The following is a 17,020-nucleotide window of genomic DNA, read 5'->3' on the forward strand; positions in this document are numbered from 1 at the left end:
TGTACCTAAAATCCACGCTTGGCTTGATGGCTCAATTGGGCATTTATTTTACCGAAACTGACCCATTATGGCTGCTTCATGACTTCAACTCCCAGAATTCCCACGCCAGCATGAGGGAATTATGACCCCTTCATGACTTGTAGACTTCAACTCCCAGAATTCCTGAGCCAGCATGAGGGAATTATGACCCCTTCATGATTTGTGGACTTCAACTCCCAGAATTCCTGAGCCAGCATACCAGCAAAAAAGGAAATGAAAGACCGTAGTTCCCACCCCTGCATTAGAGGATGAAAAATGCTGAGTAAATATCACGGCTAAGAATGGCAACCATAGTTAGAAGGATAGCAAGGGATTTGCAGGTAGTCCTTGAGTTAAACTTTGGAATAGGAAGAAAATGGGCTACATTAAATAATATGAAAGGAACAAAACAAAGAGAGGGTGTTGGTCTTGATCAGGGGTGGGGAACGATGACCCTTTTGTGACTTGTGGACTTCAACTCCCAGAATTCCTGAGCCTGCCAGTCATAAAGGGACTATGGTTCCCCACTTCTGGTCTTGATTAAGGACAAAGGAAGGAATCATATTCCTGATCAACAGCTGGGAGGGTCCCACTAAAATCGTTTGGCCAAAGGATTTCCCCAAACCTGGAATTGAGGCTAATTTTATCTTTTCCTCTTGCTGTCTCTATTTAGGGTATGGCTTTTACCTTAAAAGAACGGCAGATGTTGGGGCTTCAAGGACTCTTACCGCCGAAGATTGAGACGCAGGACATCCAAGCTTTACGTTTCCACAAGAATGTAGCCAAAATGACGGATTCCTTAGAGAAGTAAGAGCCCATTGGAGGAGAGTTACTTTTGGGGCGCTGATTCTCCATGCCTTGTTGGCATTGGTTTCCGATTACGATTTGGAGAATCACAGTTGCAAATATCCCAGACGTACTGGAGATGGGGGAATGTTGGTTGCGGGACCAAATGCATTCAAACCCCTTATCTCTATATCTTTTTTTTTTTGCAAGCCATCTCTTCTATTCTTTGTCATTATCAAAATATTCACAGGATTTGGATTTTGTTCCTGATTTTAATATAAATAGGGGGACTGGGTTGACGGGTTACCTTCAGCACTCCCAATCCTGTATTTGCAACTTTTCCAGAGTCTTCCACGATCACCTTACCAAAATTCAAAGGCAATTTCATTTTAATATCATTTTTAAAATAAATTCAGCCCCGTGTGCTTACCTTGGGGTAGGTTTAGTTCTGAGTGAGGTCTTGAAATTTTGGTGAGTCTTTAAAGTACCAGGATAGAAACTAGGGGGCTGGAAGTTCTAGTCCCGCTTTAGGCATGAAAGCTGGCTGGGTGCTTTTGGGCCAATCACAGGAAAACTGTCAGTTATTGTCCTGCCTTGGGCATGAAAATCAGCAGGGTGATCTTGGGCTAATCACTAGGAGACTGTGAATTCCAGTCCTGCCTTAGAAATGAAAGCCGGGTGAGTGACCTTGGGCCAGTCATCAGAAGACTGAGAGTTCTAATCCCAGTAGGATTGAAAACCCAATAGGTAATTTTGGGCCAATCATAGAGAGACAATGGGTTCTAATCCTTCCAGGCACAAAAGCCAGCTGATGTCAGCTTTGGAAGCCATATTAGGCCGGAAGCTTCCATGCTGCCACCTTCTCATGTGTGGGAAAGTAGGAGGGGGGATTTAGTGGAGGGGTTGTCTTTAGACATAATAGCATTCTTCCTGTTGGTCAGGCCGATCCTGCATCTGGAGAAGGAGTGGTCGGAGTGATGTCTCGAGATGGGACGGATGTTGATTGGAGCATGTGATCGACTGAGGAGTGAGGGGACGGTTTGGGGGGTTTTGATTTACTGAGGGAAAACCCGGACCTCTCAGATTCGGGTTTTCCCAGATGTGCCAGTTTACCTATTCTAGTAAATAGAACTTTGGAAAATGCATGCTTCAGAGTTTTTACTTGGAGTTGGGTTTTTTTCTGGAACGCTGACAGCTGAGTGATTTTGGACCAATCACCAGAAGATGATGAGTTCTAGTCCCATTTTAGGCACATAAGCGAACTCGGTATCTTTGGGTCACTCTTTCTCAGCCCAACCAACCTCATGGTGTTATTGCTGTGAGGAAGATAGGAGGAGGAATATTAAATATGTTCGTCATTTTGAGTTATTTTTAAAAATAGTTGGGAAAAAAAATCTAATTATTTTTCCAGAGTTATCCCCCAATATGGCTGAAAATTTAGGTCCCATACCTCTAGGGAAGGTGTAACACTTTTACATATATCGTGTGTGTGTGTGTGTATTATGCATCTGTGTTTGTTTATAAAATTGATAGTCTGCCCATTTTACCCAGGGGTGAAATGTAAAATGTGTTACTACCAGTTCTGTGGGCGTGGCTTGGTGGTGGGGGTAATGTGACTGGGTGGGTGTGGCCAACTTTTTTTTTTTTAACTTTTCAAAGCATTTTTTCTAATGCTTTGAAAAGCCTCTGCCAATCAGGCAACTCAGCTGGGATCGTCAGAGAGGCTTTTTAAAAAATACCTCTCTAACGATCCCAGCTGAGTTGCCTGATCGGCAGAGAGGTATTTTTTAAAAAGCCTCTCTGACAATCCCAGCTGAGTTGCCTGATGGCAGAGCCTTTTCAAAACATTTTTTTTACCACTTCTTCGGCCAAGAGGTTGCAGAAAAAAATGCTTTGAAAAGCCTCTGATGATCCCAGCTGAGCCGCGCGATCATCAGAGGCTTTTTTTTTTACTTTTAAAAGCATTTTTTTGTCACAAGAGGTTGTAGAAAAAATGCTTCGAAAAGTTTTTTAAAAAAAAGCCTCTGATGATCGTGCAGCTCAGCTGGGCATTGGGAGGCGGGCACAGGGATTTTTGCTACCGGTTCTCCGAACCACTCGCCATCATCGCTACCGGATCGGGCAATCCGGTCCGAACCAGGAGCATTTCACCCCTGATCTTACCTCAGTGTAACTCTTAAGTTGTATAGTGTCTTTTTAAGTCACTGCAGTCTTCACTTTAAACATTTGTTTTTCCTTCTTGACTGGAAACATATTTTATGACTTGAGTGTTAATGTATAATCTTACTGGATGGAGTAACCAAAAGCTGGTTAATTGACCATGAAGTTACATGCGACTGGACTGCATACTTAGAGAATGCTGTCCCCATTGTACAAATGTTGACTAATCAGACTTGCATTTGTTTTTTTTTTCTCCCGATACAAAGATTTCTGCAATCTAATCCAGGCCCTGTTTTTATGGGGAGTAAGTTGAGATTCATGAAGTTTATTTCTGAATAACTACGCACAGCATTCTGTCTATAGTCCAAGGTCATTTGCACAACCACCTTACTATATGCCCAAGAACTAATGTTTGCAGCTGGTGTGCCTGCAATGCGGAATATGGAATTTGAAACTGGTGTCCATTAGAATGTGCGTTCTGTATTAAAAATAGCTCTTGTCATCTGCTTTGTTTTCCGCGGTGACTTTCATTTGCCTGTCGTCTTCTTCATCTTTCAGTCCAGCAAATTGGAATCTTCACCCTTCGTGGTGTAACCAGAAGGAAGATTACTTCTTCACATTTCTTCATATTTGTCCTCCCAGATTCAAGAGCAGAGGTCTTCAAACTTGGCAGCTTTAAGACTTGGGGACTTCAGCTCCCAAAAGTCCACAAGTCTTCAGCATAGCTGGCTGGAGAATTCTGGGACTTGAAGTCCACAAATCTTAAAGCTGCCAAGTTTGGGGACCCCTGTTCTAAAGTCTCCTCTCCAGAAAGCCAAAAATGACACCAGGCTGTATTACATTATAGACATGCAATATTTTTTCTGGTGCATGTTCATTTCATATGGATTGCTTCCTTGTCCATGGAGATTCAGTCATCCAGGTCACAGTTATCCCATGCTTTTTTTTTTTTTTCAAGAGATAACTGGACTTTCTTGTTTTTCTTTGAAGATGTTTCTCTTCTCATCCAAGAAGCTTCTTGGGTGAGAAGTGAAGTGTCTTCAAAGTAAAACAGGAAGTCCGGTTGCCTCTTCAAAAAAAAAAAAAAAGCATCTTTGGACTTCTTTTGTTGTTGTTGTTGTTTTGTTAAAGATGTTTCGCTTCTCATTCAACCAAAACTGAAAAATCTTCTTGGATTAGAAGCAAAACATCTTTAAGGAAAGAAACAAAGAAAGTACAGTTGCCTTCTGAAAAAGCAACTTTTGGGATTGCTTCCTTGGCTTCTACCCCCATCTTTCTAGCCAAATATTCCAGATTGTTACAGGGGTCGGTTGCTGGGGGTTTGCAAGGGTTCAGGAGAACCTCTAGCTAAGATTCTGTGCAGTTTGGAGAACCACCAAATCCCACTCCTGGCTGGCCCCTCCCATCCACCCCGCCCCTCCCAGGAGTTCCCATGTGGCCCATTTTGGATGCAGGTAAGTGTAGGGCGTGTGCAGAGGGTTGGGGAGGGCGAAAAACAGGCCTACCAGAAGTTTCCGGTCTCCAGAGGGCCTCTGGAACCTGGGAAGGCCGTTTTTGCCCTCCCCAGGCTCTGGAGGAAAGCCTCCGGAGCCTGGGGAGGGCAAAAACACCCCCCCCCGTGGTGCAGGAGGCTGACTAGGCCACGCCCACCATGGCCACACCCACCCAGCAACCGGGCAGAGAACCCCTTGCTAAAATTGTTGAAGCCCACCCCTGGATTGCTAGCAACAATGTTTTAAGAAAGCTGAAAAGTTAAATTACAAATTGAAATATAAAATGGTAAAAGAGATTAGCAATTGATATGGGTAATCCTCCATTTACAACCATTCGTTTAGTGACCGTTTGAAGTTACAACGGCACTGGAAAAAGTCACTCATGACCGTTTCCACATTTATGACCGTTGTAGCATCCCCATGGTCACGCGATCAAAATCCCGCTGTTTGGCAACTGGTTCATATTTATGACGGTTGCAGTGTCCCAGGGTTACGTCACCACCTTTTGCGATCTTCTGACAAGCAAAGCATATCCCAGTCATCTTCTTTAGAAAATAAAATGATTGGAGACAGAGAGCAAGTACTCTGAGGGTTGAGATTACTCCCCCAAAAGAGGTAAATATACAAGCGCACACACATTTCATATTGTTTCTCCACTTCTCTGCTCGCAGGTACATATACTTGATGGGAGTCCAGGAAAGAAATGAGAAGCTGTTCTACAGGATCCTACAAGATGATATCGAACGATTAATGCCGATTGTCTATACACCAACAGTAGGCCTTGCGTGTTCCCAGTACGGGCATATCTTTAGAAGGCCGAAGTAAGGACAGCCTTATAATTTCTTTACGTAATGGTCACAAATGTTTCTGCTCCTTCATAGAATAGAATAGAATTTTTTATTGGCCAAGTGTGATTGGACATACAAGGAATTTGTCTTGGTGCATATGCTCTCAGTGTACATAAAAGAAAAGATACGTTCGTCAAGAATCATAAGGTACAACACTTAATGATAGTCATAGGGAACAAATAAGCAATCAAATCATACTAGGAAACAGTCAATATAAATCATAAGGATGTCAATAAAGTGACAGTCAATTTATTCTGGAAACTAAATAGCAGACCACTATTCTTTTTAATTTTATGTTAATTATTTAAGCTAGTATTTATATAAGCTGGTATTCCTTTGTTGTTGTTGTTAATTGCGAAGTCATGTCTGACCCATCGTGACCCCATGGACAACGTTCCTCCAGGCCTTCCTGTCCTCTACCATCCTCCGGAGTCCATTTAGGCTCACACCTACTGCTTCAGTGACTCCATCCAGCCACCTCATTCTCTGCCATCCCTTTCTTCTTTTGCCCTCAATCGTTCCCAGCATTAGGCTCTTCTCCAGTGAGCTCTTCCTTCTTTCTCATTAGGTGGCCAAAGTATTTGAGTTTCCTCTTCAGGATCTGGCCTTCTAAAGAGCAGTCAGGGTTGATCTCCTCTAGGACTGACCGGTTTGATGGCCTTGCAGTCCAAGGGACTCCACAGGAGTCTTCTCCAGCGCCAGAGTTCAAAGGCCTCAATTCTTTGGTGCTCAGCCTTTCTTATGGTGGTATTCCTTAATAAAGCACTATTTCTACTGACTGCAGGCGAAGAAACTCAAAGAATTGATGGTGGTGACATTAAAAATTTCGCTTCCTCTTGTCTTATTGTTCTTCTTTTCTTCTTCCACATGTTTTGTTTCCACTTTGAATCCATTTTCTACCTTCCAGGGAGTTGTTAACACGGCAAGGGCTTTATAAACCTTTCTCAATAAAATTACTCACATTTATGATGGTTGCAGTGTCCCAGGGTCATGTGATCCCCTTCTGACAAGCAATGGGGAAAGCCAGATTCACTTAAAAAAACCGTGTTACCAAATTTAACGACTGCAATTTGTTAACAGCAAATGTGGCAGGAAAAGTTATAAAATGGAGCAAAAAAATTCACTTAACAAATATCTCACTTAGGAACAGACGTTTTGGGCTCAATTGTGTCCGTAAGTTGAGGACTACCTGTATTGTCCTTTTTTTAATCAAAAGAGTCAGTGTGTCCATCTTGGCATGCTCTGTGAATTTCCCTGACCATGAGGGGGCTGAGCTGAATCTTTCCATCTTCTGCTAAGTATTTTGAATCTTCCTCCCCTTCCTGAATTGTACTTATTCATTATAATTGCTTGTTCAGAGACATTTTTTTTCCTGCTTCATTTCACAAAATTAAGTGGATGTGAATGTTAAAATCAGATAAATGTTGCTTTTACAAATTCTATAAGCTTTTAAGTGGCTCAGTGGCTAAGACGCTGAGCTTGTCGATCGAAAGGTTGGCAGTTCAGCGGTTCGAATCCCTAGTGCCGCGTAACGGGGTGAGCTCCCGTTACTTGTCCCAGCTTCTGCCAACCTAGCAGTTAGAAAGCACGTAAAAAATGAAAGTAGAATAATAGGGACCACCTTTGGTGGGAAGGTAACAGCGTCCCGTGCGCCTTTGGCGTTTAGTCATGCCGGCCACATGACCATAGAGACATCTTCGGACAGCGCTGGCTCTTTGGCTTTGAAACGGAGATGAGCTCCGCCCCCTAGAGTCAAGAATGACTAGCACATATGTGCGAGGGGAACCTTTACCTTTATAAGCCTTTAACAGTGACATAGATCTCAAGGGCTATCTTGGTTTCACCCAGTTTTTTAAAAGATGTCATATTCAACTTTTTAAAACAAATAAGAAGGAGAAGGTATACCAGGTTGACACTTGCATTCCTACCTTAATTTTTTTGCAGAGGATTGTACGTTGCCATAACAGATAAGGGCCACATCCAATCTGTTGTAAACAACTGGCCAGAGAACGATGTGAAGGTACGGACTGTGTTTTATTCTTTCATGTGGACTTTCTATAGTATGTGTTGTGGCCCACCAACAGAGCTGGCAGCAGAGTCAGACAGTGAGGAGGTTGGGGAGGAACATGGGCCAGTCCCGGAGGCTGGGGAAAGTTCTGACGAGGGCTCTGCATCGGAGGCAGAGAAGGAGCTAGACAGCAGTGAGGCAGAGGAACAGCTGGAGCCTGTTCCCAGTGTGCGCATGCACAGAGCTGCCAGAAGACAAGAACAACTAAGAAAGCAGAGTCGACTTGGGAGTAAAGCCACACCTTGGAGGTGATTGGCCCCTCCCATAGGAAACAAAAGAGGAGCGAACGGGGAGGGGGCTTTTGCAGGAAACAATTTGTTCGATCGGTCGTTTCAAGAGTGGAAAGTTCTGTTCGTGACTCTAAGAGACTCTGTGCCAAGTTTTGCCTTGCCCTGCATTTGGAAACTAGTTATCTAGCAGCTTTCCAAGCGAGATAAGGTTTGTGTTGATAAATATTCCTCTGAAAGACTGTTTGCCAAGCCTTGCTGACTGTGAATGAAAGGAATTCACAGTCGTGTAAATAAAAGGGGTTTTGCCGGGACCAAGACTCTGCTTCATGCTTTTTAAGGAAGCCTAGGTCAGAACAAGTACCAGTAGACCTCCTTGAGTGCAAATAGATAGGGGGTATGCTCGCAAGCTAAACAATGAATTCTTCTTCACCTTGTCTTTCTTTCTTCGTGTGATCTGATGCAGTTCTATATCCACTTTTGTCCTTCAAGGCTGTTGTCGTCACAGATGGAGAACGTATCTTGGGCCTTGGGGATCTGGGAGTATATGGAATGGGAATCCCAGTTGGCAAACTCTGTTTATACACCGCCTGTGCTGGAATAAAACCTGACAAGTGCCTTCCTGTATGTATTGATGTTGGAACTGACAATGAGGTAAGTTGTTAACATGTTCTACGCCCATCAGATACCTGTTGCTTGTCTGTGGTATTCATCGGTGGGGTGAGATGCCACAGAGTAGGATTTTGGTTTGGCTAAATGACCTTGAAGGTTCCTTCCAACTCTTGCTACTACAGGTAGTCCTCGACTTACAACAATTCATTTAGTGACCATTGAAACTTACAACAGCATTGAAAACAGTGACTTACGACGAGTTTTCACAGTTGCAACCTTTGCAGGATCCCCATGCAAAGCCCCATGATCAGAATTCAGATGCTTGGCAACTGACTCATATTTATGAAGGTTGCAGAGCCCCAGGGTCATGTGATCACCATTTGCGAACTTCTGATGAGCAAAGTCAGTGGGGAAGCCGGATTCACTTAACAGCCATGTTACTGACTCGTATCAATTGCAGTGATTCACTTCACATCTGTGGCCAGAAAGGTCGTAAAATGGGGCAAAACTCACCTAACAAATGTTAAACTCACTTAACAACAGAAATGTTGGGCTCAATGGTGGTCGTAAGTCGAGGACTACCTGTATTTTTGATAGATTTACTAAGTTTTTAAAGTTCCACTACAAGTAATCCTTGACGTTCAAAGGTATGATGGCCTCGAAAAAAGTGATTTACGACCCATCCTTGAAGTTACCATGTTGTATCATTCACTTGGTCACATGATCACAATTCAAGTGCTTGCAACATCACAAGATCACAATTGTGACTTTCCCAACAAGTTTCCAAGAAGCAAAATCAATTGGGAGTGTTGTGGCCTCTTGGCCACCGGCTCCTCCAGCAGCCAAATCAGATGAGGAAGTGACATGGGAATCAGGGTCAGCATCAAGGAAACCTGAGAGCTCTGAGGGGGAAGAGGGAATGGAGCTGGCAGAGAGAGAGAAAGAGAGGCGGAGCCTGGGCCGTCCATCAGCCCTCAGATGGAGAGTCAACAACCCCCAGGTCTGGAGGTGGCTGATGAGGAAGAGGAGGAACAGCTGGGTCCAGTGCCTGATGTGTGGATGTGCAGAGGGCTGAGGAGAGGAGAGCAGTGGAAATCTATGGGCCGGTCCTTGGGAAGGAAGAGCCACCACTGCTAGTGAAGCTGTACCCTAGCTCTGGGGATAAAAGGCGGGGGGGGGGAGATGAATAGGTGTGGCAGACAACTATTCATCTTCCTGCTAGATAGACTTGTGCTGTGTGCGAGAGAGAGACTTTTTGCCGGGGCTGCTGGCTCTCCTAATAAAGGGAACATTTATTTAAGTATAGAGGGTTTGTTGTTTTTGGGAGTCGGGCCAAAACAGGGAATCAGATTTGCTTAACGACTGCATGATTTACTTAATGGCCACATGACTCGCTTAACAACCTCAATGATTCTTTTAACAACCCCAGTAAAAATAACGTAAAACCGGGTCTGACCAGGCGATGACTTGCTTCATGACTGTCTCGCTTAGGAACCACAATTCCAGTCTCCATTGTGCTCATAAGTCAAGGACTTTCTGTGCAAGGAAAGGCTTTTCGGTATGTCCTGCAAATATCCATGTTTCCTAGGAGTGGCAGAATATAATTCAGTGTCAGAGATCGGATCGGTGACTTTGCTTTGGTTTTGTTTGTTTTTTTCTATTTTCCCAGACACTTTTGGAAGATCCGTTTTATATGGGATTGTATCAGAAACGAGACCGCTCGCAGGTTTATGACGAACTCATCGATGAATTCATGGAAGCCATTGTAGGCAGGTATAAATCAGGGGTGGGTTTCACTTACCTTTGCTATCGGTTTGCTTGCGCATACGCAGATGGTATTTGATGATGTCCGAGCGGGTGGGCGGAGCCTCCTGCCGAACTGGCAGCAACCCGTCACTGGTATAAATCCTGAGATTTATTCCCCTGTAAGCAGGGAAAGAATTTGTGCATGTTCAACAGACAGCCTTTCCTGTCTGTCCAAGAAGACTTCGATGGGTCCAAAGAGGCTCTGTTTAGCAAAGATGAGATTCACGGCTGGCATTCATCCCAACAGATGAATATGGGCACAAACTCCCCTTTTGTGGGCTAAAGGGTGTTTCTTTTTTTTTTAAACACGCGGTTGAATTTTATCAGTGGAATTCCCTAAAAATGAGCCATAAGACATGCTGCCTTTCTGAAATGGGAAAAATTCTGCAGTCATATGACTGCAATTCATTATGTTTTTCTGCTGATTTCTGGCAAAAAAAACCCCATTCATTTAAGTGAATGGGTTAGGGCAGTGATGGCTAACCTTTTTGCCATCGTGTGCCAAAAGTGTGGGAAGCATGGGGGGGGGTCACATGCACGTGTGCCCACACCCATAATTCTATGTGCCCCATCCCCATGAATGTGTGCACGACCCCCCCCCCACGCTTCCCATGCTTTTGGCACGTGATGGCCCGGTGGGCCCAGTAGACCCATTTTTTTGCCCTCCCCAGGCTCCAGAGCCTTTCTAGGAGCCTGGGGAGGGTGAAAACAGCCTTCCCCACACACCCCCAGAGGCCCTCCGGAGGCCGGAAACGGCCTGTTTGCCAACTTCCAGTGGGCCCAGAAGGCCCGAAAATCAGCTGGCCGGCGCCGGAGCTAAGCTCATGTGCCCACCAATATGGCTCCGTGTGCCACCTGTGGCACTCGTGCCATAGGTTCGCCATCACGGGGTTAGGGTAAGGGTTAGGGTTAGGATTAGGGTAAGAGTTAGGGTTAGAGTAAGAGTTACGGTTAGGGTTAGGGAAAGGGTTAGAGTTAGAGTAAGGATTAGGGTTAGAGTTAGGGTTAGGGTTGGGATTGAGGTTGCGGTTAGAGTAGGGGTTAAGGTTAGAGCAGGGGTGAAATCTACTTACCTTCCCTACCGGTTCAGAAGTGCAAGCCATCGTCACATCTGATTTTGGACCCAAAGCCTTCTGCGCATGCGCAGAGGGTCAAAAACAGGTTTCTTCCTGGTTAACGACATCCAGGTGGGTGGGCGGAGCCTCGTGCTGCCGCCACTACTAATTCACCAAGCCACACGCCGCCGCCACCACTACCAGTTTGCCTGAACCGGAGCAAACCGGTAGCATTTCACCCCTGGGTTAGAGTTAGAGTAAGGGTTAGGTTAGAGTAAGGGTTAGGGTTAGGGTTAGAGTAAGGATTAGGGTTAGAGTAAGGGTTACGGTAAGAGGGTTAGGGTTAGGGTTAGAAATAAAGATATGGTGTATTTGTGCACTTTGCTGCTGGTTGTCATCTTCTCCTTCCTTCCACCTTTCCCAGTTCTGGAGTCTTTTCCAGAGAGCTGGCTTTTCCCATTATGTGTCCTTGGTTATACATCAGCATATATAGTATAGGTCCGTGATGGCGAACCTATGGCACGCGTGCCACAGGTGGCACGCGGAGCCATATTGGTGGGCACCCGAGCGTTGCCCTAGCTCAGCTCCAGTGTGCATGCGCACGCTGGCCAGCTGATTTTTGGGCCTTCTGGGCCCACCGGAAGTCGGCAAATGGGCTGTTTCCGGCCTCAAGACGGCCTCCGGTGGGGTGGGGAAGGCTGTTTTCGCCCTCCCCAGGCTCCTAGAAAGTGTCTGGAGCCTGGGCAGGGCAAAAAACAGGCCTACCGTGCCCACCATGCTATCACATGCCAAAAGCGGGGGGAGCATGGGGGGGTCGCACTTGCATGCGCGGGGGGGGCAGGGCACATAGAATTATGGGTGTGGGCATGTGCGCGCGCAACTATCCTGCACTCCCCCAGCTTTTGGCACATGATGGCAAAAAGGTTAGCCATCACTGGTATAGGTAGTCCACGACTTACGACCAGAACTGAGCCCAACATTTCTTGTTGCTTCTGCCCCTTAGCAGTTGTCAAGTGAGTTTCGCCCTGTTTTACGACCTTTCTTGCCACTGTTGCTACGTGAATCACTGTACTTGTTAGGTTAGTAACACAGCTCTCTTAAGTGAATCCGGCTTCCCCATTGTCACAAAAGGTCACAAAAAGATTACCACGTGACCCCCAGGACACCGCAACCCTCGTAAAGACATGCCGGTTGCCAAATATTTGAATTTCAATTGGGTGACTGTAGGGATGCTACAATCATCGTAAAATATGAAGCATGGTCACAAGCAGGGGTAAAATGCTCCCGGTTTGGACCGGATCACCTGATCCGGTAGCGATGTCGGCAGGTGGTTCGGAGAACTGGTAGCAAAAATCCCTGCGCCCCCCCACCCCCAACACCACGCCCAGCTGAGCCTCATGATCATCAGAGCCTTTTTTAAAAAAAAATTTAAAAGCATTTTTTCTACAACCTCTTCCAACGAAAAAATGCTTTTAAAGGTAAAAAAAAAAAAGCCTCTGATGATCGCGTGGCTCAGCTGGGATCATCAGAGGCTTTTCAAAGCATTTTTTTCTGCAACCTCTTGGCCGAAGAGATGGTAAAAAAAAATGCTTTGAAAAGTCTCTGATGATCCCAGCTGAGTTGCCTGATCGCCAGAGGCTTTTCAAAGGATTAGAAAAAATGCTTTGAAAAGTTTAAAAAAAAAATTGGCCACACCCATCCAGTTACATTACCCCTCCCACCAAGCCACGCCCACAGAACCGGTAGTAACAAATTTTACATTTCACCCCTGGTCACAAGTCACTTTTTTCAGTGCCATTGGAACTTCGAATGGTCACTAGACGAATGGTTGTAAATTGAGGACTACCTGCATACAAATACAGGTAGTCCTCATCTGACCACAATTCATTTAGTGACTATTCAAAGTTACAGTGGCACTGAAAAAAGTGACTTACGACCATTTTTCAAACGTACAACTTTTGTAGCATCCCTGTGTTCAGATGCTTGGCAACTGGTTCATACTTATGACCGTTACTGTGTCCCAAGATTAGGTGATCCCCTTTTGCAGCCTTTTGACGAGCAAAATCAATGGGGAGGACAGGTTCACTTCGCAACCATGTTCCTAACTTATCCACGGTGATGATTCACTTAATAACTGTGGCAAGAAAGGTAGTAAGATGGGGCAAAACTCACTTAGCAAACACTTCACTTAAGAACAGAAATTTGGGGCTCAATTGTGGTCGTAAATCGAGGACTACCTGTACCGGGATTTGATGTCATTCTGGCTTAGGGCAGTTAAATTAGAGAGGTGTGCAGGATCTTTTCATGGATGACTAGAATGCTTTGCTGTTCATTTTATATTTCTACCTGTGCCTTCCAGGTATGGCCAAAACACCCTCATTCAGTTCGAAGACTTCGGCAACCATAATGCCTTCCGCTTTTTGAGGAAATACCGAGAAAAATATTGCACTTTCAATGATGACATACAGGGTGAGTGATCAGCCCCAGTGCTATTAGGATATTCCCCATGTGTTTGAAATTAACTGAAATTAAAGGATAAGGAAAGGATAAGGAAAGCTCAAAGTATTTTAAGGTATGGGACAAGTGGTACGATTGGATTAAGCGAAAAGAAAGTGGATAAGGATATACGTAGTAAACCATATAGATAATCTTAATGAGTACTAAATTTTACCTTTCTTTAATGGTGAATTTTAAATTGAGAACTGAGAGGGTATTTCCATGCTTACTTCATATAAATACCAACAACGACTTCATCGTCAGGAAAATGAATATGGGACTAGGTTAAGAAATATATAATGTGTAGAGAAGAATATATATAGATATGTAAAAGAATAGAAATGAAATGTCAAATATATGATATGATCTATGTATATGAATATCTTATTATTGTTTTAATTGTTTTTATAATTGTTTGATAATTTAATAAAGTTTGTTTTAAATTAAAAAAAAAAGATATTCCCCACTTTGGGCTCTGTTTTGAGGTTTGTTTTTTTTTTGCTTCTACCTGGATCCTTTTTGCCCCTGAAAAATTGTGTGTCCTTCCTTTAGGGACCGCGGCAGTTGCTTTGGCTGGATTATTGGCAGCCCAGAAAGTCATTGCAAAACCCCTCACCGAGCACCGGATCCTCTTCCTTGGAGCAGGAGAAGTGAGTTGTGCGCTTGTTTGTAATTAAGACTGCTGCAATAAATTTGGGCCCTCGTGGTTTGCATTTAGTTGTCAAATAGGAACAGTCGTTGAGCCAATCAGAGCATTCTATACTGAAGGTAGGTTAGGGCTAGATTGCAACAATGCCCTCTGTGCAAGGCTTACCCTTGAAGCAGTGGTGAAATGTAAAATTTATTACTACCGGTTCTGTGGGCATGTAATGTGACTGGGTGGGCATGGCCAACTTTTTTTTTTTCTTTTAAAAGCATTTTTTCTTTTCGGCCGAAGAGGTTGCAGAAAAAAATGCTTTTGAAAGCTTCTGACGATCAGGCAACTCAGCTCGGAAAAAAATGCCTTTAAAAGCCTCTGACAATCCCAGCTGAGCTGCGCGATCATCAGAGGCTTTTTTTTTTTTTTACTTTTAAAAGCATTTTTTCAGCCAAAGTGGTTGTAGAAAAAATGCTTTTAAAATAAAAACAAAACAGCCTCTGATGATCGCGTGGCTCAGCTGGGGATGGGAGGATGCAGGGATTTTTGCTACCGGTTCTCCGAACCACCCGCCACCATTGCTACCAGATCGGGCGATCCGGTCCAAACCGGGAGCATTTCACCCCTGCCTTGAAGAGCATTTAAAGCATGCTGGCTGGGGAATTCTGGGAGTTGAAGTCCACACATCTTAAAACCTTTTTTGTGCACTTAAGACCTTTCTATTTCACCAAGCCGGGCTGGCATAAATCTCTTCTAATTGTTCTAAATCTTTATGCTGAAGATTCTTAACCGATGAACCAAATTGGCTTAATCATCATATATACACATTTTATATGTATGTTAGTTTAACTGTTCACCGCCCTGAGTCCTTCGGGAGAAGGGTGGTATAAAAATTAATTAATTAATTAAATAAATAATAATGAATGAATGAATGAATGAATGATGCTAAGTTCAAAAAATACTGCCTTAGATGGCATCGCAGGGTTGGGCATTGGGCAACCTAGAGCCACAGGTTAAACCCCTTTTTGTGGGTGCCAGCTCCCTGCCCCCAATTACATTGTTGAATTCAGCAGGGTGTTGAATTAATATTCCCCCACCCCCCGACGTGAAAAATGTGGCATTAGCCTTAGTATTTAGCATTTAGCCAGTTGCTTTCCAAAAAGCATTTCAAAGATGCACCGTTTTTCATTCTTGCCTTTTAAATAACTTATCGCCATATTATTATATCCCATCTTTTTTAACAGTAGAGGTAGTCCTTGCTCAATGACCGGTCGCGTAATAACTGTTCAAAGTTCGGATGGCTGCCCCCATCCCCCATAATCACATGACTGTATTTTTGGTGTTTAGCAACTGGTGTGCATTTACAACCATTTTGCTGTGTCCTGCAGTCACATACCCACGGTTTCCAGAGTTTTTTTGGGGGGGCTGGACATCAGGGTTTACCTCAGATTTTGGCAAAAATCCCAGGTTGGTGTAATGAGTTTGTTTAATGACCGCACTGGTCTTTAAAAAAACTGCAGTGTTCATTCACCACTGCTACAAAAAAGTCCTGCTTAATGACTGTGATGTATGATTGTCATTTTAGATTTCGTTACAGTTGTAAGTCAAGGGCTGCCTGTACTTTTATTTTTATTTTTTTATTTGTATCCTGGCTTTATTACTTTTACAAACAACTCAAGGCGGCGAACATACCCAACACATCCCAAATGTGCTTTTTTCACGAGGCAACTGGACTTTCTTTTTTTTTCTTTGAAGACGTTTCACTTCTCACCCAAGAAGCTTCTTGGATTAATGTCTCCAAAGAAAAACCAGAAAGTCCATTTGCCTCTTGATAAAAGCACCATTGGGACAACCATGACCTGGATGACTGAGAATCTCCATAGACATACGTAACACATCTTCCTCCTCCTATTTTCCTCACAACAATCCATTGAGGTGGGTTGCGCTGAGAGAGAGCGACTGGTCCAAACTCACCCAGCTGGCTTTCCTGCCTAAGGTGAGAGTAGAACTCACAGTTTCCAACTTACTAGCCTGGTGCCTTAAGCATTAGACCAAGCTGGCTCTCATTGCTATTATTTTAGTTATTTTTTAAAAAAATTCTGTATGGCAAGTCTCTTTAAAAAATTGTATCCTCAAATGCTTTTTTCTCTTTGGTGGAAAAGTGGAATATTTATTTATTTATTTATTGGTTCGATTTATATGCCGCCCTTCTCCGGAGACTCGGGGCGGCTTACAATGCGTTAAGCAATAGCCTTCCTACTTTTGTATATACCTGCTTAGTAGGGCTTTCGCCCCCTCAAGCGGTGTTCTTTTTTATACAAAGTCAGCTTATTGCCCCCACAATCCAGGTCCTCATTTTACCTACCTCGGAAGGATGGAAGGCTGAGTCAACCTTGAGCCTGGTGAGATTTGAACTCGCAGTAATTTCAGGCAGCTGGCAGCTAAGTGCTACTTAACAGCATTTTAGTCTGCTGTGCCACCAAGACTGAATAGCCATTCAGTCAGCATCTAAAAACCATTAGAGAGATATGCCAAATGTTGTTTTTGTTTTCTTTAATGGTTGTTTCAGCGTCCTTTGGAAACTGATTTCCAAATTCCTTTATGGATGCCAACACAGCTCTGCCAAACTATATTTTTTTCCTACTCTTTGTCTCCCCCATCAGGCTGCCCTTGGTATTGCAAATCTCATCGTCATGGCTATGGTGGAAAATGGTCTTTCTACAGAAGACGCTTACAAGAAAATTTGGATGTTTGATAAAGACGGCTTATTGATAAAGGTACGGTGCCTGTGAGTTTGGAAAGACCCAACACAAT

General features: G+C 44.0%; 1 protein-coding gene across 1 annotated transcript in view; it reads left to right on the forward strand.

Moving 5' to 3' along the window:
- Positions 1-17,020, forward strand: part of ME2 (malic enzyme 2) — a 51,850-nt gene that overhangs the window by 22,161 nt on the left and 12,669 nt on the right. The window contains exons 3-10 of the mRNA XM_060690750.2: positions 692-825; positions 5,129-5,278; positions 7,250-7,325; positions 8,093-8,254; positions 9,882-9,985; positions 13,433-13,542; positions 14,122-14,219; positions 16,870-16,983. Of these exons, the coding sequence (XP_060546733.2) occupies positions 692-825; positions 5,129-5,278; positions 7,250-7,325; positions 8,093-8,254; positions 9,882-9,985; positions 13,433-13,542; positions 14,122-14,219; positions 16,870-16,983 (948 nt within the window). The remainder of the gene's footprint in view (positions 1-691; positions 826-5,128; positions 5,279-7,249; positions 7,326-8,092; positions 8,255-9,881; positions 9,986-13,432; positions 13,543-14,121; positions 14,220-16,869; positions 16,984-17,020) is intronic.

Source organism: Pantherophis guttatus, chromosome 2 (genome assembly GCF_059756535.1).
Source record: "Pantherophis guttatus breed Tessera chromosome 2, ASM5975653v1, whole genome shotgun sequence".
NCBI classification, from domain to species: domain Eukaryota; kingdom Metazoa; phylum Chordata; class Lepidosauria; order Squamata; family Colubridae; genus Pantherophis; species Pantherophis guttatus.